Here is a 27,862-nt window from a genome sequence, read left to right as displayed (position 1 = left end):
ATTGGTAGAAACTATTAATCCTGAAATAAAAGCTGAGAAACCTTCTGTCGAAACATCAAGTAAAACTGTATATTCCACAGACATGGATAGTACGTCAAATGTGCATATTTCAATAATTATTAACACACCAAAACCTTCTTCAGATGGTCCTCCAAAGAATGTAAGTTGTACTAAGAATGAAGATGAATTTAAAGATATTAAACAAGAAACAGATTCTATAAATACCGTTAACGAAGAAAAGAATGACGATTTTTTAAGTTCGGAAAAATTGAGAGAAATTTTAATTGGCTCCTCGAATACTCAAGAACATCGTGTAAATATAAAAGATGAAAATAAAAGAAGTGCATTCAATAATGAAGATGATATGTTTGTGCCTGAAGAACCTTTTCGATTAGATAATAAAATAAAAACTGATGAAAAATACAATTTTTCGGCACCTGATAATAATGTCTATAATTCCAGAAGGATTGATCACAATACAGCAGTAACTTTAAAATGTAATCCCATGGACAAAGTAGAAGTTATTGCAGTTACAACACCCCCAAATGATGTGAAAAGAAAATGGTATACGAATACACCCTTATTGCCACCAAAATAAAACAAAAAGTGATTTGATTTTCATGATTTTATTTGAATAACAAGATATACAAGCTAAAAATAACAAAATGGCTATATATATATATTTTTTATGTCTTAACATACAATTATTTACACTTTTTTTTTAATAAAAAAAATTTTATTAGAGATAAATTATCAGCCTTTAAAAATTTTTTTATACTTAAAATCGCAGTGACTAGCCTCTTGGCTCCGTAATATTTTATGAAGCTGGCGATTATTTTTTAAATTGTGAAATTGTTTCGATTGATATCCAATAATTTAATAAGATCCAGGATTTACCGGAGTAAAAAGGATAGCCAAAACGTGTTTAAAAATTAATGAGAAAAACAAAATCATTCGAGATAAGTTATAAGACACATTTACAACTTTTAAAATAATTCGTAAATAATAAAATTAGAAAAATTATTAAAAATTTTTCTACGTTGACACCAAAGAGTATAAGAAGAAGGCTCCCATTACTAGCAATGTAATAAAGAGTATGCGAGTTCCAACGCCTCTAGTAATTCATTCATAAACGCTCTTCACCTCCATAATTTTGTTTAAAAAAATTATGTTAGCAAAGCGTAACTTCGATCTACGGGCCTCTGGGTTGTAATTTACAGGACACAAATACTCGGCGACCTCTCACCTCTCTTCTATCTTAGATTCTTAGGTTGACAGCTAAATACTTTATATTGCTAAAACTATTTAGTGGTATCGTTGGCGAAACAAATGAAAAGTTCATTTTAATCCCTTTTTGTCATTTAAAATAAGTACATTAATATTAATAAATACAAAAAATTGTCCAAACTGTAAAACTTATACTATAGCTCCATTTTTCTGTTTTTGGCAACTAGAAATATTTAATAAGCTGACATTCATAATTCGTAAGTTTAATTTTCGAGGCATAAAAACTATCTTTTTGTTTTTATATATTAAAAATAGCATATTTCTACTAGTTTTTCTCTGTTATAAAATTACTAGTATTTTTCTACCCAGAAGTACAGAAAAGTTAAAAAAGTCCTTAATTAAGATCTGAATTTTTTAGGCCTTGCTTACATATGGTGTTATTCCTTAAAAATTTCAATTATCCAACATTTTCAAAAGAATTTCATTTATTATCGGAGAATATTCTTAAATGCATTTGTCTTATATCAAAATAACGATCAATTTACAAGTCATCTTTTTGAAATTTTTGATAGTTATTTTATCAATTCCATGCTCTGCTCTAGTTTCTCTTATGAAATCATATTCAATGGAAAATGTCTATGAATTTGTTCTTAATAAGCGATCAATGGTCAATAATATCGTACCATCACTAAATAAGACTCTAAGATGCCACACAGAATACTTATTGACATAAAATCATGGCTAACATTATCGATTCAAATGTCTGTAGCATGCATATAAGTCAGTCATGAATTAAACATGAAAAGAACGTGAACGCTGAATCAAATAGGACATTTTTGTTTTGTTTTTTGATATGCTGTTTTTAATATAGAGTCAATGTTAAATACAAGTTTTCGATTATCGGCAGACGACAATTTTGACTTTGGAGGGACTGATTGTTCATCAATGATTATGGATTCATAGTTAAAGTAGGTTAAATTTGCAACAATTTGGCCAGTTTTTTAAATTACACGATTACTCATCTACAGATGATATGCCAGACAAAAATGAAGTAAACGAATTATTGTCGGTGTCCGTCTGGATATTCTTGATAAGCCTCCTGATATCTCAAAAGATGACGTCTTGGACAAATCAGGTCCATCAAAAAGGACAAAGTTTGATTAAAATAAATACATCATCAAAACTGTGTCAGATTAGTTAGTTCTCTTGAGGTCTCAGGAAACGAAGTGGCCTCTAGCAACCAAGAGCCAACTGAGAGGAAGGTAGCGGGTTTTCAAGGAAATACTAGGTCTTCAGAAACTTGAATGGTACTGAAAATGACGAAATTAAATATTTCACATTGTCTTTACATTAAAAACAACATATAAAAAACAAAACAAAAATATCTGATTTGATACAGAGTTTAATGTTTAATTTGACTGCAGAATTAATATTCCAACTTCAGATTATATCTTATTTTACAATCGCCATATATTGAAGAAATTTTTCTTTGTTCTATCTACGGTACTAAATAATTTGACACAATACAATTCAGGAAGAACTCATTCACGATGTCTAAATTTCGATTAAAATTACATTCATTTGTGTTTCACGGCCTATTTTATATTAAAAATGCTTTTTAAAAATAAAAATTATTTTTTAAAACATGTTTCATTTCATACATGATTTTTATCTCATATTTTCGAAAAACTAAACACTATTTTTGAAAATTCATATTTTTTAAGAATGCCCACGTTGAATATCAAATTTGTAAAATTCATCGGATGCCAATTTGTACGAGTTTAGCAACTATATAAAATGAAAAAATGGAAATGAAACCTCTATTCAGAGCTTGTAAGTAAGAAAAAGACAATGTCCAGTTACAGAAAAAAAAATGATTTAATTAAAAGTTTCCTTTAATCGGCTAGCTAGTATATCAATTATAAGTTCTTAATTAGCTCAAATAAAGAAAATATGATTTGTTTTGAAACGTAATCAATGAATAATGGGCAAATGAATCTCGTTAAAATTTTATATTTTTTAAAAATATTCCATACTAATAGTTGTCAATTATTATTATCATGAATAGTTTCACTATCATTTATACTACCATGAGTATATTTATCTAAAATTTTATCTGAATGAATAATTCTTTTAACATTTATATCACCTTCGATGTACAAATGTGTTGCTAGATCACGATTCATTTGATGGTTGTATGTAGCGATTAATGATTTATTTACCCAAATTGAATATAAATCATCTTCACAATTTATAGAAAGAATAAACGGTCGTCCAGGTTGAAATTTATTTGTAACGGCACGTTCTTCTGAACCCCATTGTCCATTTTTCCACGAATTTCGAACAAGATACATTTCTCCTTTTTGTACTGTAAAAATATTATGTAATATTAAAAAAGTAAATATTGTTATTAATGGCCTCGTTTGCAATTAGTTGTTGTTATCGTTAGTTAAGCCATAATATAAAGTCAATAAAAACAAAAAATGATGGAAAGAAATTTCAAAATGTGATATTCAGTCACTATTTTTCAATAATTCTGTGAGGTACAAAAAGTACTATTCCAAAACTCTGTGCCCATCGACCTCTACATCGCGTATATGTATATTGATCCAAGTTAAACCGTTTAGCCGACCCTCAGACATTGTCAATCTAAGGTATATTTTGAGATGACGAAAAGTTGAAAAGGAGCGTTCATTCGACGCCGTTGTCACAAATAAAACTGCCAAAACGCGAAACATTTGGTAGGTATTTGGAAACGTTTCTTCATTGTAAATATCGAGTGGTTTTAGTGAATTTTGGGTGTTCTGTCCGGTAATGCGTTTTTGCCAAAGTTTAACTTCGTCGACCCAAATTTCAGTGGATTCATCGTGAAAGATTGATAAGTATGGTTCAAAAACTTGAGCGCAAAGAGTCTTCGTCAAAATTTACATTTTGTTGGGAAAAAGACAAGCAAAATTTGATAAAATATTGCTATGGTATAAAAATCGATCCTGTGAATATGTCAGAAACAAATTGATGTACGGTATGCAGATTATGACCCAGAAATAATTTTCAACTGAATTAGTCTGTACATTCGACCGTTGAGTCTATTTTGAAGTGGATATTGAAATTGTTAGTCCAAATTTATGTGAAGACATTCTCAATTGGAGAAGAGGGGGATAAGAATGAGCTTTATTCGATAAACAAGAACTTTCTGAGAAATTATCAGCCAGGATATCATAATTCGCCATATTGCTTTCAAGTGCTTATAAACGCATATATAATGTAAATATAAACAATGTGTATTTCAATGTTTCATACAGACAATATTGCCTTTGGACAGTTAAATTAAAATTTGCTGAGGACTTAAAACTGCAAAGGTGTTTTTGATTTAAAGTTGAAATAGAATAGCGTTACAATATAATAATAGATACTAACCAAATCTAGTGTTAACATGCAATGGAATTTCTGGATGAGGCCATACATGTTCACCATTTTGTAAATTAACAAAAAATGCAACCGGTAAAAGTTTGACAACACCTTCAATAGCAATTTGTTGTCCAGTTACGAATGGTCCACTCAGTCGCCAGCAAAAAGGCTGAAAAATTGACCAAAATATAATCTTTACCAGAAACAAAATAAAATGTATCGCATATTTACAAGTTTAATAGTTTCTTCAAGTGAGTGATTTATTGGTAATATTGGTACAGTTGAAGTATCACCAGGCGACGTTGGATAAATATTTAGGGAATCAATTCGTAAATCATGAATTTGAATAGCTCCAGTTACTTCAATGTGTGTCACTTTTTTAGCCGGAATCCGGAACGGATATGCACAATAGTGTTCGCCATCAATAGATATTAAAAATTCAGAATCAGTTACAAATATATGTAATTTAAATTCTGAACCACGTTTTAAAATAAAAGGAAATTTTCCAGTTGTATCTTCTGCCCCCCATTTTCCACCTATACGGCTATTTCGTACTATATACCTTTGTTCAAATCGTGGATTTATGTGCAGTATAACATTATGGGTAGGATCCGATGATTGGGCGCTTAGTAAGTTGATTGTAAACCTGTAACGAAAAATTGCACAATATAGAATGCATCTTTTTTAATTATACGGTTATTTAATAAAAATTTGGGAACAAGCTAGGAATTGATTTAATCAGAAACAATAGATTATAGATTAGGTTGTTAGAAACCGTTGATTAAGATGTTGTGAACGCCATTATGTAGATGTCTAGCATGCGTTTCTTAATTTTTTTATTAATGCCGATATACTTTCCACTATGGTAGCGTCTTTGTATCACTACTATTCATGCTTTCTTAAGGGTTTACAAATAACGTTATAAGGTGTGGCCACGTTTTGAATTTTGTTAAAATTCAATTGAAATTATGTCAATGATGATCCGGTTTTCTCTCCTCGTTCTATTTGTTGGTGTATTTTCTTTGTTGTGGACTGAGCTGACTCTAGTACGTAAAACTGTAAAACAACCATTTGTCATACAAAACTGCTATTTTTCTATCAAGGGCACAGATATTTCCACACCAATGTAAAGAACAGTTTTAATCAAACAAAAACCATTATCGCATCGATTTTTTGAAAAGTTTATCTTATTTTGGTCTATTTTACATGTCGGTACCAGCTTATATATATACTAAAAAGAGCATACATATCCAGATGTGCATTATAATTAATCTCTCATATGTAAAACGATGTACCATTTCGTCTACTCGGGATTTTTTTTTGCTTTTTCATGAAATGTCGATATCTATGCTAGGTAGGGCAACATTTTTTATATTTTGTGATCAGTCTATATTTTAATACAAGTCGATGATTGTATTATAAATTGACTTTTGAAAGCTTCTTATTTATAACTAAACATGATCGACAGTGTTCTTATCAACGTAATACTTTTACGAAAGCTCTGCCGCAAAAACATATATACATAAGGACGTGAAACCTCCCATGCCGAGTAGTAAGCGCCCATGGCTAAATTTACGTCGCCTATCTGGGCGGGGTCCAGTCATGGGTCGGTCGCGTCGTTACGTACGGGTCGGTCGCGTCGTTACGTACTTTTGTACTGCACATCAGACTGTCTAAGTGATTGAAAATATTTGAAAATGTTTTAATTTTTAACCACTTTCAATTGATTGAAAACAAAATACAACCGGTCCTAATATGTTCTTGCTCTACCGTTTATTGTCGATTTAGAGTTGTCATTTTTTATCTTAAAGTTGTCATACATCATTATCAAAAAGTTATTAAAGTTGTCATAGAGCAATAATCTTTTCATTTTTGCCAAGATATTGGTAAATAGATGTTAGCGGTTACATAAAAACTTATTATTAGAAGAAAATTAAAAAAAAAAAAAAAACAAGTGAAAACAAACTATTGACTGGGTTAATTGTTGAAATACCATGCATAGACAGTGTTGATTACTCAATCATATTACACATATACCTATACATGTCACACATACGTAACTGATATCCCCATATTATACATACCATACAATTTACGCCTAATTTGCGCCCTCACGGGTAAACAGTGATGTTTACGAAAAAATGTTTCAAACAAAAGTTGTTTATTTTTTGAAAAGAAAGATTTTTTACATTTAAACTTTTGTTCTATCTCTAACGGTTTACAAGATGGGTCCTAAGGACCCATAAGTCGAGACCCAATTGACCTATGTTGCTCATTTACGAACTTGACCTCACTTTTTACGTCCGGAGTACGCTGTAAAAATTTCAGCTTGATATCTTGTCGTTTTTGAGTTATCGTGGCAGACAGACGGACAGACAACCGAAAATGGACTAATTAGGTGATTTTAAAAACACCTATACCTAAATTTTGTTCATAGCCTTAATATTTTTAAGCGTTATAAACTTAGGACTAAACTTAGTATACCTTGAATATTACATATATGCATGGTATAAAATAAGTTTTACTAATCACGTATTTTAGTTAATTTTATTTCCGATAGAGGCGTTCCAAACGGTCAACAATGTTATTCTATTCGATATTTTTACCGGTACATTGACCTTTATTCGAAAAAAAATGCATAGTTATTAGCTACCAAAGCAAATAATATAATAACAATTTTTGTACAAACCTTTCACAATCATTATGGACAGTTCCATGTATAACAATGACATCGGACGTTTTTAATGGTTGATCCAATGGTTTACTATGTACAATCTCCTGTAATTCAGCGTATGTTTCAATTTTAGTTAAATCAACAAAAGAATTATAGCTATCGTTATTCGACATTTTTATTATGTTTTTATAATATGTAAAAGGAAAAAATGATTACAATATTGTGTTATTGTCTCTTTTGTCACATGGTCTACATGTAATATGTAGGTGTTGATAAAATAAAGTACACACTATATGTTGTGTTCTCTCTTTAATGGTGCTGAAGGTACACCTCAAATTTGAGTCACTATGTGATCATTTTTTCACTGATTTATTTATAATAATGCAGTCATAAAGTACAGAATTTTTATTTGATACTCAGATTGCTTGCTACAAATTATTTTTGATATAAAATTTATGTTTGTATTACGTCGCGCATGACGCAAAGATGACCCCAAAATACCCAGCTAGACATCTCTAATAGAATCGATAATCGCATGTATATAATATAATTCAAAAATAATTTTAATATGATGTAATTTAAGATGTATATTGTAATTAATAGTAATTAACATATTCAAGGATTCGAAGTATGTTGTAATTAGTGTTAACAATAGTAGGTGTATAATATTTTTATTATATTATTACTACTTTTGTTATCAAAGTTATTAGTTTCTGATTTGCATGTTGATAATAGCAAAACTAGTTGATATAATTAGTTTTGTAATTAGTATATCGTTTTCTGTAAATATGAACCGTAAAAGTCGTTATAAAGTGATATCGAGTATGGAATATTGCTATTTTCTTGTAATTTGTAATTATTCCTTGCTATGCTTAAATGACGATTTTAAATTCTGTTATCAATTGGTCATAGTGTCCAGCAAATTCCTGCTGTTTTTTTTCAGACCGATAGCTTGAATAAGACGTTATCATGCTAATTTGAAAACGCAGCACTTTCGAAAAAAAATCGTAGAAATAAAGTTTGGTAGACTCGCCAAAAGGTTAACCGAACTCACGAATTTATAATGTATTAATCATTTAACAAAAAGGGCACTATCCCGCGAACTAATAACTTTCTAATTTAAAGTTTCTTCTATCAGTTATTTTGCTTGAAGTGAATTTTTCTTTCTCGAGAACTTATTTTTCAAGTTTCAAGCACATGTCTAGTTTTAAAAAATTTATACGGATATCCACCAGTCATATATTTTAATTCCTCGTTTTCAATATTTTCATTTGGGGGATGACCTTATAACGGCAATTAGTATGCATTGTTTAATATTGCATGTATATCTACTATACAAAAATGTCGCGTGACGCAACAACTCAGCTGCCGTGATTAAATGCAATAATTTTTATATTTACAAGTCCTCTTCTAATTTGCCTTTCTAAGTTATGAAGAAACCTTCAACCAAGTAACAAATTTGGATCAAATTTTAGAGACTCCTGTATCTTTGCAAAACGCATCGTAACATTTTCACAACTACCCATACCCCTCCTTTCAAGTATTATAACATTCCATTGTGGGTTTTTTGAAGAAAAAAAAATCAATTATTGAAACCTAGTTTATAAATCAATAATTTTTCCCCGTTGCCAAAAGAGGCACATCTATCATGAGACAAAAAGAGGGTGGAAATGTGCCAAAACGTTTACGTTGAGTTAATAAAATAAAGCAGCATAAAACATTAGCAACGCTTAATCTCTCCTGCCTCAAACTGAGAATAGGACTATTTACTAGATTAGTTAGCCTTTTCCTATGGGAATTATTAATATCGAAGGAACTTCAACGTTGAAAACTTGTTGAAAACAAGTTTGTATCCCTCCTTTCTTCGCAGAAATTTATGACGCACAGAAGAAGCCAAAAAGTCTAAAAATATTGATAACGTCATTTTCCTGCACTGTAATCCTTTGGTACGCATGACCAGAAATGTCATTTTATTTACTGAATCGCTATAATACTCATTGTGTCAGGTGTCTACTATTACTATATTTTATCTATGTTGTTAATGTTAACTTCGTCATTCATGTGCCAATTAATTATCAATTATAAAATTAATTTTATCTAACCACTATAGTTCCGGGGTTCAAACTTCACTATTAAATCATCAATACAATTTAATAAACAATAATTTCGATTAATGTGACGTTAAATATTCGAACCAGATTGTTTAATGTCAAAATCGCTATTAATAATTCAATCGTGTAATTATAATTAGTACAAACTTACTTTTTTCAATCTTTTTTATTGTTATTAAATTATTAGCTAATTATCTGACTCATAAATTATTATTATCAATTGAGGTTATCAAGACGTCAAAACAAAAATATCAAAGGTAATTTTTACAGGAAGTCCTTACCATGGGAAGTTCAGGTGGAAATCGATTATGTATCCATCCCATAGTTAAAATAGGTTAGCGACTTTTTAATAAAATCAATTTTCAAAAAGAGTTAACGAAGTTTTAATTTTACTTTTCATTTTTTTTTTTTTTAAATTAGTAAAAAAAACAAAATTTTGATTTTTAAACTTACAATTTGCTCTGTCACAATACTAATTTTTTTTTTCTTGCCATATTTTTTTCTTATCCAATTCCTACAGCAACAGCATAAACAATACCAGCAACGAAAACAACAACCACCTTTCAATTCATTGTTATCTTCATCTACCGAATCTTCCATAATAGTTCGCAAATTTTTTGTTAAAACATGCTTGAATCTTGTTAACACATTTGTACGATTGTTAAGTAAATTACGATAAAACACACAGAAAGTTGGAAATAATATGTTTTGTGTATAAATATCATATGTGAAAAATATTAGAATTATTGTAATAACACATGAAGTTTATTTTCACTTTCTTGACCACTCATTTCAGTGGCGTATTTTATTTTATCAGTACCTTTCAGAATGTTAATCAGTAATTAGTAAATAAGCAGAAAAAAACCTCCAATATAAATAATTAATATTATTAATGCATTAAAATGATGTCATTAATTAATTTTTTAAAATAAATTCATAAATATTTATGGTAGGTTTAACATATATATGCATAATTATGGGCCGGGCTTCTATTTTTTTTCTCTTTTCAAAATTTTTATAATATTAATTCGTTTAAATTTATAATTTGATAAAAACATTTTTTAAATGATTACTTTTTTTTTATATAAAAACGAAATAATTATTTAAAAAATATTTATTATCGAAAATTAAATATTTGTCAATTTAAAAACGTCAAAACATTAAATTCAATTTTTTGAACGTCATTTTTTAATTTCTCTGCAATCAAAAAATATCGCTAAAACTGCTCGCATATGAGAAACGTTTCGAAAATCCATTCGCAGAGAAACTAACCGGGTACCTATAACAATTTTAAATATGAGATATGACTTTAATCGTAATTTATTCCTTTCTCGATTTCGAATTTCGTATTAAACTCTTTTTAGGGTTCCGCAAAAAAAAATTTTTTCAGCTTTGTCACGATATTGTGAGTCGATAATTTGGGCTCTGACAATTGGTGCCTTTTAAACTAGAATAAAATTACACTATATTTGGTGCATTCAGAATAAAGGCCACACCCCAACTGTTTGTGGTACAACGCCAAAAGTTGGTTTCTGATTAGTTAATGTTGACGTCTAACGCGTTAAACAAATTTAAAAAGAAGCCTTGAGTAAGCAATTAGCGAAATTTTCTGGCTGATCTAAAAACTATCATATTATTACTCAGTGGAAGTCGATATATAAGCACGTACAAAAAAGATTATCTTAACGTATATACATTTTTGAACCTCAATTACACGGTCTACCAGTTTTTGTATGAAACCTGGTTTCACTTTTAGTAAAAAGAAGAAGTTTCAAGTTAATGTGATAGCGAATAACAAATTGTTTTATCGTGTTAAAGAGACAAATGTTATTGATGAATGAGGTATAGGTATTTTTATCATTATGATATTTTTCAATTTCAAAATTAATGAATTAATAATTAAGAATCGAGATACTTAATTCCTTGAAAAAGGCATCTATTTTTAAATGACCTGCATAATTTTGATTCATGACATGACGTCGTCATTGTTTTGATGGCTACGGAATCCTATCTCCTAGAAGTCTTATTATTACAGTCTAAACTAGAATTATCTGTTTTTCTTTCAAATAATTTAAGAATCTCTTTTTTTTTTTATTTATAATTTCAATGCAACAATGAACGTCTCAAAATTCATAAAAAAATGTTTGAAAACATAACTTTTTTCATTACGCTTCAGGCTAAGAAAATAAAATTTTCAAGTGTGAATTTAAAAGAAGATAAATTTAAAAATTGATTTTTTAGTCTAAAATTAGAATTGAGGCCAAGATCATAAAGATTTCAATCAAGAAAAAAATTGAATATTTTGCATATTAATAATGGTCTTTTTCTGTAACATATAATTTTCTTGCCATCTATTATTGAATCGTTAAATTATTTATAAGCATAAGTTTCAGTATGTGTCACCAAATTCAGCATTTCGATAATAGACGGCTACTACTGCTCAAATTACACCTAGCAATCGCATCCACCACGAGTCAAATAAATACTATCATTATCAAGAAGAAGATTTTATTTATTTTTTTTTTGTTAGTTCACAATCCATAATTATAGCTGGATTTACATTTTACTTGACGTGCGGATCAGAAAGACAAAACTTAAAACCTGTGAGTTGATTCCAATAACCTCAACAGCAATTTCATACAAGTTTAAATTAAGCGCCATTTGTTTTGAATTTTGAAATGTCAAGTGTAATCCATATTTTATTTATTTACAAAAACTGATGACACGTCATTTGAATGTTTACAGAATAAAATTCTTTTTCGAAGTTTCAACAATTTTTGAGTTAAAAGTGATTCAGAAAATAAGACGTAGAAGATTCCATTCTTGCTTATTTAATCTACTCGCTTCAACGATTTTCTCTTCTTCATTACTTCATCATTACGTCATGCCTAAAAATATGCCAATTACACTGCAGTGTTGTGACCATCAGTGTATTATTATTTTTATGTGAGTTCATAATTTATTAGTGCAAGAGAATTTTACAGTTGCCATTCGTATAAAATATTTCGAGAACACTAGACAACAGTTGTAAAAATGGCGTTATTGCCACCAATTGTTAATCCTGTAAGTTATTTTAAATCAAATTATAAAAAGTGCGATGTAAACAAAATTTTTGTTTCTAGGGTGTGCCTTATGTAGGACCAATTGAAAAAGGATTTACACCAGGTGAAATGGTGCGAATCCAAGGCTTAACATCACCAACCACTGATAGGTAAGGAATAATTAACTAAAATATTATTTCCAAGTTGAAAAATGTTTATTTCTAGATTTACAATCAACTTACAATGTGGAGATGGCACAGATCCTGGTATTGATATTGCGTTACATGTATCTGTACGAGTTTCTGAGAACTATGTAGTTTTGAATACGAAAGAAAATGGAACATGGGGTAAAGAAAAGATTCCAGATATACCGCTACCCATTGGACAAGGTCAACATTTCGAAATTTTATTACTTTGTGATGATAAGGATTATAAATTGGCCGTAAATGGTCAACATTTTGCTGAATTCCATCATCGTATGGATCGAAGTCGTGTAACACATTTGAGTATTAAAGGAAATGTTGAAATTTCATTGATTTGCTATGAAGGTATTTGAATAATGTATTTTTATTACCTAAATATTATTTTTATTTTTGTAAATATTTTTATTTTATATTATTGTAAATTATTTTATTCAAAACGAACTCAAAAAGTATGAACAAATGAATTTTTTTAAGATCTTTATGAATTAATCGTGTTTAGTTTTAATTTGAAATTAAAGTTGCAAACTTTGCAACCAAAAGCTAAAAATTCCTATTTAAGAAACACATAGTGTGATTTATTTACTTCCCAACTCCCTCATAGTTGCTGTGTTTTGTCTTATTAACACGCTTTCATTAGCTTAATCTGTTGAACTAATTAACTTTTTAATATTAGGTTTTTTCGGCATATAATAAATACACGGATTCTGTTAATTTAGGACTCGTTATATATTTTTTCTGTTAGATGATGAATGAGAGTGTTAAAGCACACGCCTTTTCTGTAAATTTAGCATTCCCATACATTATCCGTCTTTTTTATACCATAGAAAAATTTAAAACGGGTACTAAATTTACTGAGAATACTGACCTTCTTATCTGTTAAACACGCTCATTGTAAATAAATTTCAGAATTCACTTTTTACCCACTCTAATTTTTATATCGATTTAAAACTTCGAAAATGTGCAATTTTCATGACAATTCACTATTATGTAGTAGGAAAAAAAATTTTAAATTAAATTAAATTAATTTTCTAATTTTAAATTAAAAAATTACACTTTGAAAAAATTAAGGAAACCGCTTTTATTGAAATATGGATTAAAAACTACAAAATAATTTTTAAATGTAAAAAAAACTTGCTCTCTAATTTAACTTTTATAATTTAGAATTGCATACTTTTTTTTTACATTAAGTTCAACATTACATTTAAAAATTATTTTGTACTTTTCCTTGAAAGTGCCGAGGCTTGCCTTCAATTCCTATCGTCACCTTAATGAAAGCTGTCTAATTTTTAGTTAAGATCTTATCAATATCAATGGAATACATAAAAAATACATGACAGTAGTAATTTTCATTTTTATTCGATGAGGTTCAGTTAAAAGATCAGAAAATTATACCTTGAAGTTATTTGGAATATCGAAACATTTTAAGGTTATAGGAGCTATGTTATTTGGGGCCATTCATTGATTACGGAAGCGTTTGGGTGGGGGGGGGGGGCGTTATTAAACCTATTTTTACGTAAGATTCTATTAGTTGAAATTTAATAGCAGATAGCTTTAACTGTGAAATTTATTTTTCTTTAATGTTAATCTAAATATTTGCTAAAGAATAAAAATCTTTAATTTACGTCAAACTGTGAGTTTTAGTGTAACTAATCCTTTTCTAACAACGTTTTCTTATTCGGAAAAAAGAGATTGAATCTTACGTAAGAAGGGGGCGGGGGAATCGAGAAATCTTATGTTTGCTTTCGTGGGGGGAAGGGGGCCAAAACTCGTCAAAATCATGCTTATGAAATTAAGAAATGACCCCTTTCTATTACATGAATTTATTTAAATTGGTCAGTGGACACACTACTTGAGTTATATTCCAGATATTAAAGACCGGCGACTGTGAAAATGTATCCTAAAATTTAACCGAAATTCTTATACTATTTTTTTAATAACTTTCTAGTGTATATTTTATTAATATTTTAGGTGGAACACCTGCCGTACCCGAACAATCTAAAGATGCTGGTATTAATTTTGCTGAGACACCTACTGCTAACAAAGATATAGATTTGAGTATAGATGATTTTAAGCCTTCAGCTCCATTAAATCCTGTCTACCCAACGTTACCTCCTGCAGATGATACTCGAGGACCATCGGGATATCCAGGTCCAGGAGGATATGGACCAGGCCCCGGTGGTTATGGACCACCAGCAGGTCCCGGTGGCTACGGACCACAACCCGGCCCTGGTGGTTATGGACCGCCACCAGGTCAAGGTGGTTATGGACCACCAGGAGGCTATGCCCCACCAGCTGGTCAAGGAGGTGAAAAACCCGGTCCATTTGAATCAATATTAGGGCAAGTGGGAAGAGCTGCGGCAGATGCTATTAGCACTGGAGCAATTCGCGGTATCCTCGCAGGTGTAAGTATACACCTAAACCAGTAATATAGCTAATAAAAAGGACTTTTTCCCTTTGGTTTCTGATTGGGGTACCCGTTATTTTGAATTTAGATGCGGGATGGGATCTCTTTTGTAATCCTAAAAAGGGAATGGTGCATTAAGATTAGTTTCAATTAAATTTTAATTGTGATTCTCATTTTTTTTTTCTAGCCCAATCCACCACCTCAACATGGTCCTATAGGTGGAGGATACCCTGGTTACCAAGGTCCCGGTGGCGGCCCGTTGAGTAGCTTATTAAGCAGTTTAACATCTGGTGGAGGAAATTCACAAGGTGGTGGTCAATCTGGAGGCTTTGGAGGAGCGCTTGGTGGTTTACTTTCTGGTGCATTATCACAACATTCACAACCATCTCAAGGTCCAGTTCAAGGTCAATATCAAGGACAAGGTCCATATCCTCCACAAGGTGGACCACAAAGCGGTGGACAAAATCAAGGGGAGGGTTTGGGAGGATTCCTAAGTGGAGCACTATCGTCTTTGATGTCAGGACAAAATCAACGGCATTAAGTACAATTTTATAATTTTATGTTTATTTATAATTTTTTTAAACTAAAGTCCATACAAAAACATAGCAAAGTTAATGATGGACATCCATATAATGCTCTCATATCTGAAGGCTTTTCGGTTTCGATGTTTAATATTTGGAGTCAATATTACATACAAATGTTTTTACAAGTACAATTATTAGTACCGACAATATTTAACAATAAAATTAAAAAAAAAAAAAACACTTTTAGATCTCGAAGAAAGTATAGACATCTACCGATAAATATACGTAGGCGTACAAAATATTAAAAAGTCGGTAGAAAATATATTATAACACAAATATTAATATAACTCAAATATTTATTATTAATGCAACTCAAACTTTCCTGAGTAGCAGCTGTCGTTATTTTATCTCGAATATTTAAATTATTTAATACCTAAAAGTTTAAAATTTTTTCTCTGAAATTCCGCATGGAACTTAACTTTTAAATTTTATAGAAATTTTTTACAATATTTTTTTTTTGTATCCGCGTTTTTTAAATAGAAATGCTTTAAATTGCATTCAAAAAATACCTAATACCAAAGCAGGTGATATTCACAGACTTCTATTATCCATATTAAATATAGACCATGGATACATTGGGTCACAATATAAGTGGGTTTACTTATTTTAAAATATTCTGTATTCTTTGTTTTAAATCATATTATTGGGGAGAGGAGAGTAATTACTGTTTGGTGTGATTTCTTAAATAATTTGTTACCAGTCTATATTAAAAAGGGGTCTGTGATTATATTGCAATTAACTATAAATAGTGCCTTTTTTGATTCTTAAAATATTATGATTAGTGTTTTTTATTTTAAATTTTAATTTTGTAATTTTTGTTGAATTTTTTATAAATGTATATTCTATGTTTAATAAAGTGTATATTTATGTTAAAATTTGAATTTTTTTTATTTACTTCGTACAAATGTATACTCCAGATACATATTAATATTGTTATCATAAAGAGAACGAACGCAACATTGGTCGCTGTTAGAAAATACCCCACTTATCCTACATGCATTTTCAAAATTTACCAAGAACTCTGAACGACCAAAGATGTTTAATAAATATTCCCAAAAACTTTAAAAGGTTGTATATCATATAAAACCAAACATTTTTGACCCAAATAGGGCATCCACTTACAGATTAGCGTTCCCTTCATATCTCTATGGTTTAGTTACTTGTATTTGTAAGAAAGTAATCGGCCGTTAATCTTGGGACACCTTTATTATTATTATATAAAAGTGATAGAATTTTACTTATTTTGTATAAAATCTTTAATGAGAAAAGAAGAATCTCTGTTAATTTGTTTTATGAAAATGTACAATATGCACAGTTTCAGGAACACTGGTATTTTTCATGAAAATATTTTTTTTTTTTTTGTTATAAATAAATAAAAATCATTATATATTTTAAATTTTGTTTTATTTTTTAAATTTTCTATTCTATTTTTTCTTTCAGAGCAAAATGTTTCAATTAATTAATTATTTAGCAAACGTATTAAGTTAATTATATTATTATTAAGAAAACAGAGCGGCTCTGTGGATACAGCACTCGCCTATGAAATCAAGGAACGCTGGTTCGTAGCCTGGTGCGGCTAAAATTTTTACTTTATTTTTTTTTAAATTAAATGAATTTTTTCTGATATTTAAAATTTTCCACTCTTTTTGTAGTTTAAATTATCTATATAACCCGCCCTCTTGCTATAAATAACACCAGTTATACATATGTCATAAATCACTATTCTGCCAGGAGGTGGGAATTTAAATAATCATAAATATATTTCACTCTTTAAAATCAAGTTCTCCTGTTACAAAATATTAAAAATGTGTGCAGTTATGTTAAATTTGAAACTTTTAATAGGAGAACATGTCATATAGTTGATCTCACTCATATTCTCCTATTACAAAATATTTAAAAAAATACTTATTTAGCTTGCTTCTTTGCTGTACATGCTAAAATTGAATCTTGTTGAATGAAATTTTATAAAATTTTGCAATAGGAGAACATGCTATTTCACAAAAAAAAATATTAGTCCCAGTTTCCTAGTTATGTCATAAATTACTCTTCTGTCAGAGAGAGAGAGAGAGGGTGGGAATTAAAATAACATAAAATATGCCCCCCTCTTTTACTTATTTGTCGCTTTTGGTTCTCCCAATAATTATCTTAAACAAGGACTTTATCTAGATACGAACCGAGTTCCTCTATGGTTTAGTTAGTAGTATTTATAAGAAAGTATAAATTGTGTTTTATAAAGGAGTGTTCCAAAATTAACGCAAGAAGTTCGAATCAGACGTTAATCTCGGTACACCCTTTATTAATATTATTATTATTTTATAAAAAGTATAGAATTTTACTTATTTTGTAAAAAAACTAAAAGCTTTAATAAGAAAAGAAGAATCTCTGTAAATTTGTTTTATAAAAATGTATTTTTTTTTTTATAAATAAAAATCGGTTTTTATTTTAAATTTTGTTTTTAAATTTTCTATCCTTATTTTTCTTTCAGAACAAAATTATCAATTAATTAATTATATGGTAAAGGTAAGTATTAAGTTAATTATAGGGTAATAAATAAGCTGGGTGGCTGTGTGGGTATAGCACTTGCCTCTAAAACAAAGGTACGCTCGGTCGTATCCTGGTGTAGTTAACATTTTTACTTTTAAATTAAATGCATTTTTTCTGCTGTTAAAAATTTTCCACTACTTTTATAGTTTTAATTATGTATATAACCCGCCCTCTTGCTATAAATAACTCCAGTTATACATATGTCATAAATCACTATTCCGTCAGGAGGTGGGAATTTAAATAATCATAAATATGTCTCCCTTTTTAAAATCATATTCTCCTGTTACAAAATATTAAAAAATTTGTACAAAAATGGAGCTCCGCGATCTTAGCACCTCATGTGCGGAATTTCGATTGACCAATTATACCATCTGAAAGGTCAGAAATTGGTCATAAAAGGTCAGTTGGTCTCATTAATTGGTCAGCATCAGAAAATTTTTTATTAAAGATTGAAAAAACTCCACCCATGCGCGATCGGGAAGCATTCGCTGATAATTGGTCAGCTAATTATAAATAATTGGTCAGTTTAATTTTATATTCAAAAAATAATATAATTTCGAAAAAATTTTCAATTTTTTCAACATTTGTACTAGGAGAACATAAGTGGGAATTAGTAGTTCCTGATAAGGAGAAAAGTGAGTAAGTGTTTTCACCCCGAAAGTCTAAAATTTTATTTTGGCAGAAAGTTATTGGTCTGCCCACTAGAGGTCACACTCACCAAACACGGGTGTGCAGACCACTAACTTTCTGACTTACGAGGTGACAACAATTACCTTGCTATCAGGTACTACTTATTCCGTCCGTCCTTGATGTTCTCCTAGTAGAAATGTGAAAAAAATTGAAGTTTTTGAACGAAAAAAAACTAATTTTTTCATCATTTACTAGGCAAACATGCTGTGGTGGAAATTTGAAAAAAAAATGAAAAAAAAAATCAGATTTTGCTTAAAACATTTTATGAACTTTTTTTTAATATATGTCCTCACCTAGTTTCGAACCAAGGGACAATTTATTCGAAGTCAGATACGCTAACCACTATACCATTAGGGCTCTGTTATTCGTATTAATAAATAATTATATTCATATTTTCGACTTTCTTAAATTATAACAAAAAGTAAAACTCATTTTCGGAAAATTTTGAGTAGTATTATTACAAAAAAAAATGGCAAACGAAGTTTGAAATACTTACCTATCGTGAAGTTCGAAATACTCACCTATTTTTAACTGAAATAATATTGTATAGCTACAGAGAGATGGGGAAAAATAAAATAAAAACAGGGTTTGAGTTTTCTACTTTATTTAAATGAAATCAAAATACATAAAAACTATTTACGAATTACTTGCACATAATTCCATATAATTAATTTCATCTTAAAAAAATTTTTTTGCATCAACTTTTTTTTTACAAACCAAATACCACACAAAAATAAAATGAAAATCCAAAAAGAATATTACGTATTTACAATCCAACTTCTTTATCTCACCTATATTTTATAAGAATTTGTTTGTACCTTTACTAAAAAAAAATTAATTAGTTAATTAATAATTTTGTTCTGAAAGGAAAAATGGGATAGAATAAAATAAAACAAAATTTAAAATATATAACGATATTTATTTATTTATATTAATTTGAAAACGTTATCCCGAAAATTGATTTTTTACTATATAAAATAACCATTATTATTATTCATTCAAATTTTTTATAGGTGACATATGTACAAATATATATAATACAAGTGAAAACAAACAATTGACTGAGTTAATTGTTGAAATACCATGCATAGTCAGTGTTGATTTATTTATCACATTACACATACAAACATGTGACACATACATAACTGATAATCAAGTATAGTACCTAAGTATTATAAAATTTCCGCCTAATTGGCGCCCTCACGAGTAAACAGTGATGTTTATGAAAAAAAATTTTACATTTAAACTTTTGTTCTATCTCTAATGGTTTCCAAGATGGGTCCTACGGACCCAAGACCCAATTCACTTATGATGCTCATTTACGAACTTGACTCACTTTTTACGTCCTGAGTACGCTGTAAAAATTTCAGCTCGATATCTTTTTTCGTTTTTGAGTTATCGTGTCCACAGGCGGACGGATGGACGGACGGACAACCGGAAATGGACTAATTAGGTGATTTTATGAACACCTATGACAAAATTTTTATACTAACATCATTATTTTTAAGCGTTACAAACTTGGGACTAAACTTAATATACTATGTATATTTCATATATACATGGTATAAAAAGAGTGAAAAATTTAAATAAAAGGAAAAATTCATTTTTTTAAAAGTAAAAATTTTATCCATTTTTTTTTGTTGATATGTACTACTATCAAATATACATGTATATTTAATAGTAGTACATATCAAAAAAAAAAAAAATTATAAAAAAAATATTTCCCCTACTCTGTCTGGTTTATAGTGAAGAGCTGTGCGTAAGTACTCACTGCCCTGATAAAACCATCCGGCTCAAAGCATGCGCGTTACGACAGAGACAACTTTTTTAATTTTTTTTAATATTAAATTAAACTGACCAATTATTTATATTAGCTGACCAATTATCAGCGAATGCTTCCCGATCGCGCATAGGTGGAGTTTTTATTTTTTCTGCGAATGAGGTGCTAAACTTATTAATTGACCTTGAAAAACTTTAATCTTTAATAAAAAATTTTCTGATTCTGACCAATTAATGAGACCAACTGACCTTTTATGACCAATTTCTGACCTTTCAGATGGTATAATTGGTCAATCGAAATTCCGCACATGAGGTGCTAAGATCGCGGAGCTCAAAAATGGCTTGGTTTCGCTAAAATTTGAAACTTTTTAATAGGAGAACATGTCATATAGTTTATCTCACTCATATTCTCCTATTACAAAATATTAAAATTTTGTATTTATAAAATTAAAAAATCGCTCGTTAAGACTAAAATTTGAAATTTTGTTATAGGAGAACATGTTATATATTTTATCCCATTTTTTTTATAACATATTCGCCTATTACAAAATATTAAAATATTACTTATTTTGCTTGCTTTTTTGTTACATGCTAAAATTTATGAAATTTTATAAGATTTTGTAATAGGAGAACATGTTGTTGCACAAAAACAATTAATTGTGTTAGTACCACTTTCCTGCTTATATCATAAATCAATCTTCTGTCAGGGGGTGGGAATTAAAATAACATAAAATATACCCCGCTTTCTTACTTATTTGTCGCTTTTGGTTCTAAAAAAAACATTTTCTCGGCATAATAATTTATTTAATTAAAAATTAAATGGGACAATACTAGATACGAACCGAATTACTCTGTAACCGGAGGCGACTGGGCTAGCCACTAGTCCACCTTTGACATATTATACTTATTAATAATGTAATATCAATAATATCTTATCAATAATACCTTTTACTCACCTTTTTTTATCAAATCAAATATTAATCAAAAAAGACAAAATAAGAGAGTGATTAGGTATATTTATTAACCATATTATATTTTTAATATTTATTGACTGTATCATTTACCAACAATGGATGGGTAGACGAGCATTTAAATAATATACAAAACTACCTTACCTTAATTTTAAATAAAATATTCTTTAGATTATGAATGTCTCCTTTTTAATTACGCTATAAATGTAAATTAAGATAATGGAAAATATTAATGAAACAATTTTAAATTCATCTTTAAATTCAATTATCATTTATTTTCATTATGATTGTATAATATATAATATTCAAAAAATTCAATAATACTAGTTTAATTAACATATATACGTATGAATAATAATAATAATAAATTTAACAATTTACAGAACAGTGCTTTTAAATCATTTTTTACAGGCACTGGAATGTCGTTTTATTTTTAAATATATTAAAAATTACAAATACATTTTAATTTTATTTTGATTTGGTGTTTTTATTTATTTATTTATTATTATATTATAACGCTATGTTATTATTATATTATATAATAATAATTAATATAATTAATATTGTTAAAAAAAAGAAAACAACTAACGAAGATTTAAATTATTTGTTTTTTCTATAATTTGTTTAATATAATCATTGTATTTATATAATAATAAGGTATTTTATATTTGGTTTATTCATGAAAGTTAGAACTCCATTAGGACGACTTTATACAGGACGTTCTCACGCTAAAAATTAACGAATAAATACTATTATCTCTCAATATTAATTATTAATATGTTAAAAATTACATATTAATATTGAGACATAATTGTTGAAAAATTAATTAATTTGAAAGTTTATATGAAAATACGTCCTTTTTGAATCCACTACTTAACCGATTTAAAAATTATTTCACCTATTAAATGCTACATTATCAACATGGGCTGTATTTTATTTTAAAAAAAATAATAATTCATTAAATTGTGAACAAAAGCGGAAATAAGTTAGGGTGATAAATGATAGGGGAAAGGAAAGATGTTGTAACGCAGTTGTCTTTGTTTTTAAAATTAAAATTGTCCAGCGACGCGGGCGGATAACTGCTGGTTCACCAATATACGCCTTTTCATCAATTATTTTATTTTCAGAAAGGAGAAGTACTTAAATTGTTAAAATTTAACGAAAATAAAATCTTAAAATGAAAAATTCACATTTAAAATGCCAAACGTTCAAATTATAGACGACGAATTCCGATAATTATCGAATATCAAGTAGTAATTTTCTTAAAGTTGATATTTGAAACGTTTTAATGCCATTATTCAACTATATTGTCAAATAATGTGAAATTTTCGATGAGAAATCATACAAATATCTTGGATTAGTCAATACGCTTTAAATATTTCAATTCGTCACAATGGAGTTCTAACTTAACAATATACATAAAGAATTGAACTTTGCAGCAGATCCTGGATTATAACGCCTATTGTGATGTATGAAGTCGCCTGTTGTCCAATTCTCTACATGTCTGATTTATAAATTTGCATATTTTTTTAAAAACATTTATAAATATACTATATGCGTTTCTTTAATAGTTTTTAAAAACATAACTTTTTTGATTTTTTATCTAAAAAAAATAAAATAATACAAATTTTTTTTTACTATGTTTTGGAATGCTTAATTTTTATACAATTTTGATTTAATTAATGGATACTTAAAAACAAAACAAATATGTGCGTAACGTATCACTGTGACATATTTCGAAAATAATATCCAACTTCTTTCAATAATTAGATAATGAACATAAATCTTTTTTTTTAAAAGTAAATTATAATTTTAAGAGAAATAATGTAATGACAAATTTCTTATTCACTTGCGTGTATAAAATCAAGCAATAAAAAAGCTCAAACTTTGAACTGTGATTGTTACGTAGGTTGAGTTTGAAATAATTACTTTTATTAACAATAATAATATGAATTTATTATTAATAATTGTTATAAAATTATAATTATTCGGTGACCTTGTTGTTTAATCAGATGAATATTGATGTCTAAATTTCTGTTATTATTATTCGTAAATTAAATTATTTTTCTTATTAACTTTAGTTGGAATTAACGATTACAAAAAGTAAAGTACTTTAATTTAACAAATAGCTGTCCAATCAATTTCTAATGATTTTGATGACTTTTAGTTTGAATTCTTCTGATCTGAAATCAGCTGTAAAGGATTTGAAGAATATTAGCACCTACAAAACATAAACAAGGACCCTACAAAACATTAAAAAAATTAAACATAACTGCCGCGAATCGAAGTCAGATCTGTTATAATCATGCCGAGTGATTCATTTTTTAGCTATAGTTGCTACTTAGAATCTGTGTACAAATCGTTTGTTTGACATTACTCAGACTATTCATTTTTATAAGCATTATTTGTCTGTACTCTGGCTCTATTAACACAACCAAATATAAGTAACAATCTATTTAGTAACAATCACAGATTTATTTTTCAAATTAACAACGGAAATATTTCAAATAAAATATCCATTAATTATAAATCAATAAAAAATTCATTAATTTAAATAATTAATAATAAACTATGTCGAAAAATAAATATTGCTTTTACAATTTATAATGCAAAATACGCTTCCATAATGTGATGTTTTATATTTTGAAATGAAATCCCAAAACATTATGATGGAAACGATCTAAGACGAAGAAAATCTTTATAAAAAAACATGGTAGATAGTTGGTGTTCACAATTGATATGAACAACCTATAAACTTAATATTTAAATCGTGGTGATATAATTTGTTTATATATATATAATAAATATATTTCAAAAGTTTATAATCAAAAGAAATTAAAATAAAGTATCTGTTTGTACATGTGTTTAATATTTAAATTAAATTTTTTAAGAAAATTATATATATTTTTATTTATTTATAAGGGTGGAAAATATACACAATTTGGTATCAATAACCTTGTTTATATTATTTCTATTTTTATTTAAATATAAATTAACAGAATTTAAAAAAAATATTCTGAAAATAACAAATTTAATTGTTTTTTAATACATTAACGGCATGAAATTAAAGGATAACGTTTTAAAAATGTCTTTCTGTATTTTGTAAATCAGTTTTTCAAATTACGTAATAGATTTTAAAGACTTTCAATATTGGACTATGCTATCGCTGTTGTTGCAGTGGGGAATTAATGACGTAACAAATTGAGAAAGACTCGTACCACCACTAATCAGTGGCGGATTAACCCATGTCAGGGCCCTCAGGCAATGTAATTCTCCGAGGCTCCTAGGTGGTGTGAAAATCGGAGAGCGCTGTGTTTTTTTTTGGTCTTCGTAATCACCTTGACAACCTCTTGTGTGCGTCCCTTTTCATAAAAATTTGTCTTCTCCCCTGGTTTTCGTAAATCAACTTGGCATCTCCTTGTGTCGCCCTTCTCCTATAAATCTGTCTTTCTCTCTTTTAGCCTTTCCCCGGGATCCCTAGCCGATGTGCGAGCCCTAGGAAGTTTCCAAAACCTGCCAAAAGGTTAATTCGCCTGTCACTACCAATATTTGCATACTCCAATAGTTTAAGCCTATATGTAGGATGAATCTACTTGTGAAAAGACTATAATATCGTCTTAAGAATGAAAACACGCGACTCTGATGATCAAATAATATTACGAAAGCAAGTCGACTATTAGAATAATAATATGATTGTTACTTTAATTAATGTAAAGAAAAATATGAGAGGAAGGAGCATTATTTAAAAAAATGCATTTGTGAGAGCTGCGTAAATTAATCAAATGATAATTTGTAAATAAAAATACTCAAAGCTTGATTATTATAAAAATTTCAATTTCTGTATGTTGCTTAGTTTCCTTTCTTTTCCGTAGTATTATTTCAAGCCATTCGTTAACCTTCACAAAAAAGTCACTAAGGCAAGTTTAATTCTTGAGTAATTAATCATTGAATTTGTCGGTTGTGCCGGATTAAACTTGGTGTGACACAAAGCTCCATATTTGGTTCTTCTATTTATATATTCTCATTTACATGGTTTATGGTTATAGTTTGTTCTTTTGTTTGAATACTTGTTCGTTTTTATAAATAATTTGAAATACGTATTTTAAAATATTGAAATATATATATCACATAAAATTTATACAATTCCAAAATTTATAACATTTCAATAAATTTATAAAAGTTAATCTCAAATATAAATTTTGAATAAAATTGTGACAAAAAATTTTTTTTTAATATACACAAAGTCAAAACTTAATTTCTGCTTAAACAATAACCTAACGAATAATTTAATTATGGTTTTATTTAGAAAAAAAACGCTATTCTACATATTTATTTAAAAAAAATTAATCATTCATTGTCGTTCAATCGTTTGGAAAAACCATTCAGTGAATCGACGTAATTGATGAGCTGCGGCTTGTGATTCATCCTGTAATCGACGATTTTCTTCACGTAAACGACGAACTTCATCCTCTAATGACATACGACGTTTTGTTTCACGACTTACGCGTGTCTCTAATTCCGTAACATGACTTTGTAGTTCGGGAACACTGGTACTTGTGCTTATACTAGAAGTAAAATTAAATCAAAATAAATTTTATACTAAATTTTAAAAGTTAATTTGATTTTAAAACTATTTTACAAAATTTTTTTTACACTTTGTTTTATGATATATGTACTAGTTTTTAAAATTCACTCATTTGGTTTACAGTGGAATAACGAAACTTTAAGTGTCGGTAGACGTACAACGATTTCGAATACCGCCTAAAAAACTTTTAAGGAGGGAAGCAAAGTGAAGTTTAAACTACAATTAGGTCGAAAATACTAAATAAAAGACAAGTAGGTAGGTACATGCTAAATGAAATTCAGGTATTTTTTAAAGAATATAATAAAGCTATTGAATTACAACAAAATATACAGAAGTTACGACTTTTTCTACATCCCTACAAAACAGGTATTTAGTATACGGCGATATTTGGATGATTCCTTAATAAATGCCTGGCGCTCGAATAGTTACTTTTAGGTTTAAGGTTGAAGTCATATAGAAGGAGATGTCTTTTTTACATAACTACATAAATATTGGGAATTAATTTGTTTAATTTACAATACGTGCGATTATGCGGTAACTACTTCGCTATTAGCAGTGTTATGATATTTATCTTTTAATAGTTTCTACATCATCTTAAAGTTTAAATAATATTTAATGTTTAAGAAAAATAATATTAAAATTTGTCTAGAAAGCAAGAAGCATAAATAGTCCAAGAGCTGGTGATACATTTAGAGCACTAATGTAGGCAAGCTTAAAAATATCCCGATCTCATTGACGATACGTTTAAGCTACATAACTAGATGGGTTAAATCCGTGCTCTAAATGTGTCACCATCTCTTGAATTATAATGAATGATATAATATTTATAATTATTGTTGATTATAAACTGTTCAGTTTTACTAGTGCGTTTAATATTATCTACTTTCAAGCATTGATCTTGACTATTATCCAAATTACTTATTTCATTCTCTATATTTATTGCAATTACTAACTTCATTCTTTACGTTTATGTCGACTGGTGCAAGATCTATTTTAATGACAAAAACCACTGGGCAGAGGGCAAAACAATAAATAATATCCTGTTCTAAAATACCTACAGACTTAATATTGCCTAAAGCGTGCGTAAATTGTCTAGTAGTACATCATAAAACAACTGTTTAATTTTTTTTGGTGTTTATTACATTTTTGATTGGATAAATTAGACTTTGTGGTTAGTACATAAAACTCTGATCCATAATCCATTTTATGACAAAAATTTACAGAAATTTTTTGGGAAAATTTACATATTATTAACAAAAGAAAAGATTTTTTAAGTTTAAAGGTGCTAAAAAGAAATTACACCGCTTTTTAATATATTTACAAAAAAAAAAAATTAAAATATTAAAAATCTAAAGTGAAAGAATTTTGAAAAATGTATCCTCTACTTAAGTTGCAAAGATATTCAATAAAAAATTTTTTTAAAACTACTATAAATTTTGACTTACAATTCTCAGTAATAAAAATCCGTTTCTTGTATTTTATCCTAAAGCAAAATATTAGATTTTGTCAGTAATTTTTAACGAACTAATAATTTACTGAGAAATACTTTTTTACAGAAAAATAACATGCAAAAATTATTTCGAGTTTAGCTTACTAAGTTTAGCGAAATAATTTTATTAAAACACGCAAAAATAAATGAAT

General features: G+C 28.5%; 3 protein-coding genes across 5 annotated transcripts in view; 1 reads left to right on the top strand and 2 right to left on the bottom strand.

Annotated features, from left to right (window-relative positions):
• Positions 1-2,961: 2,961 nt before the first annotated feature.
• LOC123295111 (galectin-9-like) lies at positions 2,962-10,149 on the bottom strand. Of its 2 annotated transcripts, none has more exons than XM_044876334.1 (5): positions 9,874-10,149; positions 7,325-7,413; positions 4,867-5,281; positions 4,645-4,804; positions 2,962-3,595 (listed from the first exon to the last, which is right to left on the bottom strand). In XM_044876334.1, the coding sequence occupies exons 1-5, from the start codon at positions 10,018-10,020 to the stop codon at positions 3,273-3,275; spliced, it is 1,134 nt and encodes a 377-aa protein (XP_044732269.1). In that variant the 5' UTR covers positions 10,021-10,149; the 3' UTR covers positions 2,962-3,272. The 2 variants fall into 2 exon arrangements, with proteins under 2 accessions (XP_044732269.1, XP_044732270.1); XM_044876335.1 differs by lacking the exon at positions 9,874-10,149 and adding an exon at positions 9,702-9,850.
• Positions 10,150-12,288: 2,139 nt separating this feature from the next.
• LOC123295701 (spidroin-2-like) lies at positions 12,289-16,439 on the top strand. The gene is made up of 5 exons (XM_044877126.1): positions 12,289-12,483; positions 12,543-12,631; positions 12,687-13,009; positions 14,633-15,066; positions 15,256-16,439. The coding sequence occupies exons 1-5, from the start codon at positions 12,454-12,456 to the stop codon at positions 15,607-15,609; spliced, it is 1,230 nt and encodes a 409-aa protein (XP_044733061.1). The 5' UTR covers positions 12,289-12,453; the 3' UTR covers positions 15,610-16,439.
• A 9,441-nt stretch (positions 16,440-25,880) lies between these two features.
• Positions 25,881-27,862, bottom strand: part of LOC123294723 (signal-induced proliferation-associated 1-like protein 1) — a 179,491-nt gene continuing 177,509 nt past the window's right edge. The window contains exons 7-8 of one of the 2 annotated variants that reach the window (XM_044875846.1): positions 27,667-27,704; positions 26,070-26,201 (exon numbers count right to left, since the gene is read on the bottom strand). In XM_044875846.1, the coding sequence (XP_044731781.1) occupies positions 26,197-26,201; positions 27,667-27,704 (43 nt within the window). In that variant the 3' untranslated portion in view covers positions 26,070-26,196. Of the gene's footprint in view, positions 26,202-27,666; positions 27,705-27,862 lie in introns of both variants that reach the window. The other variant, XM_044875845.1, reaches the window with a different exon arrangement.

Source organism: Chrysoperla carnea, chromosome 3 (genome assembly GCF_905475395.1).
Source record: "Chrysoperla carnea chromosome 3, inChrCarn1.1, whole genome shotgun sequence".
NCBI classification, from domain to species: Eukaryota; Metazoa; Arthropoda; class Insecta; order Neuroptera; family Chrysopidae; genus Chrysoperla; species Chrysoperla carnea.
The sequence above is the reverse complement of the archived record's forward strand: the minus strand, read 5'-3'. Positions and strand labels throughout refer to the sequence as shown.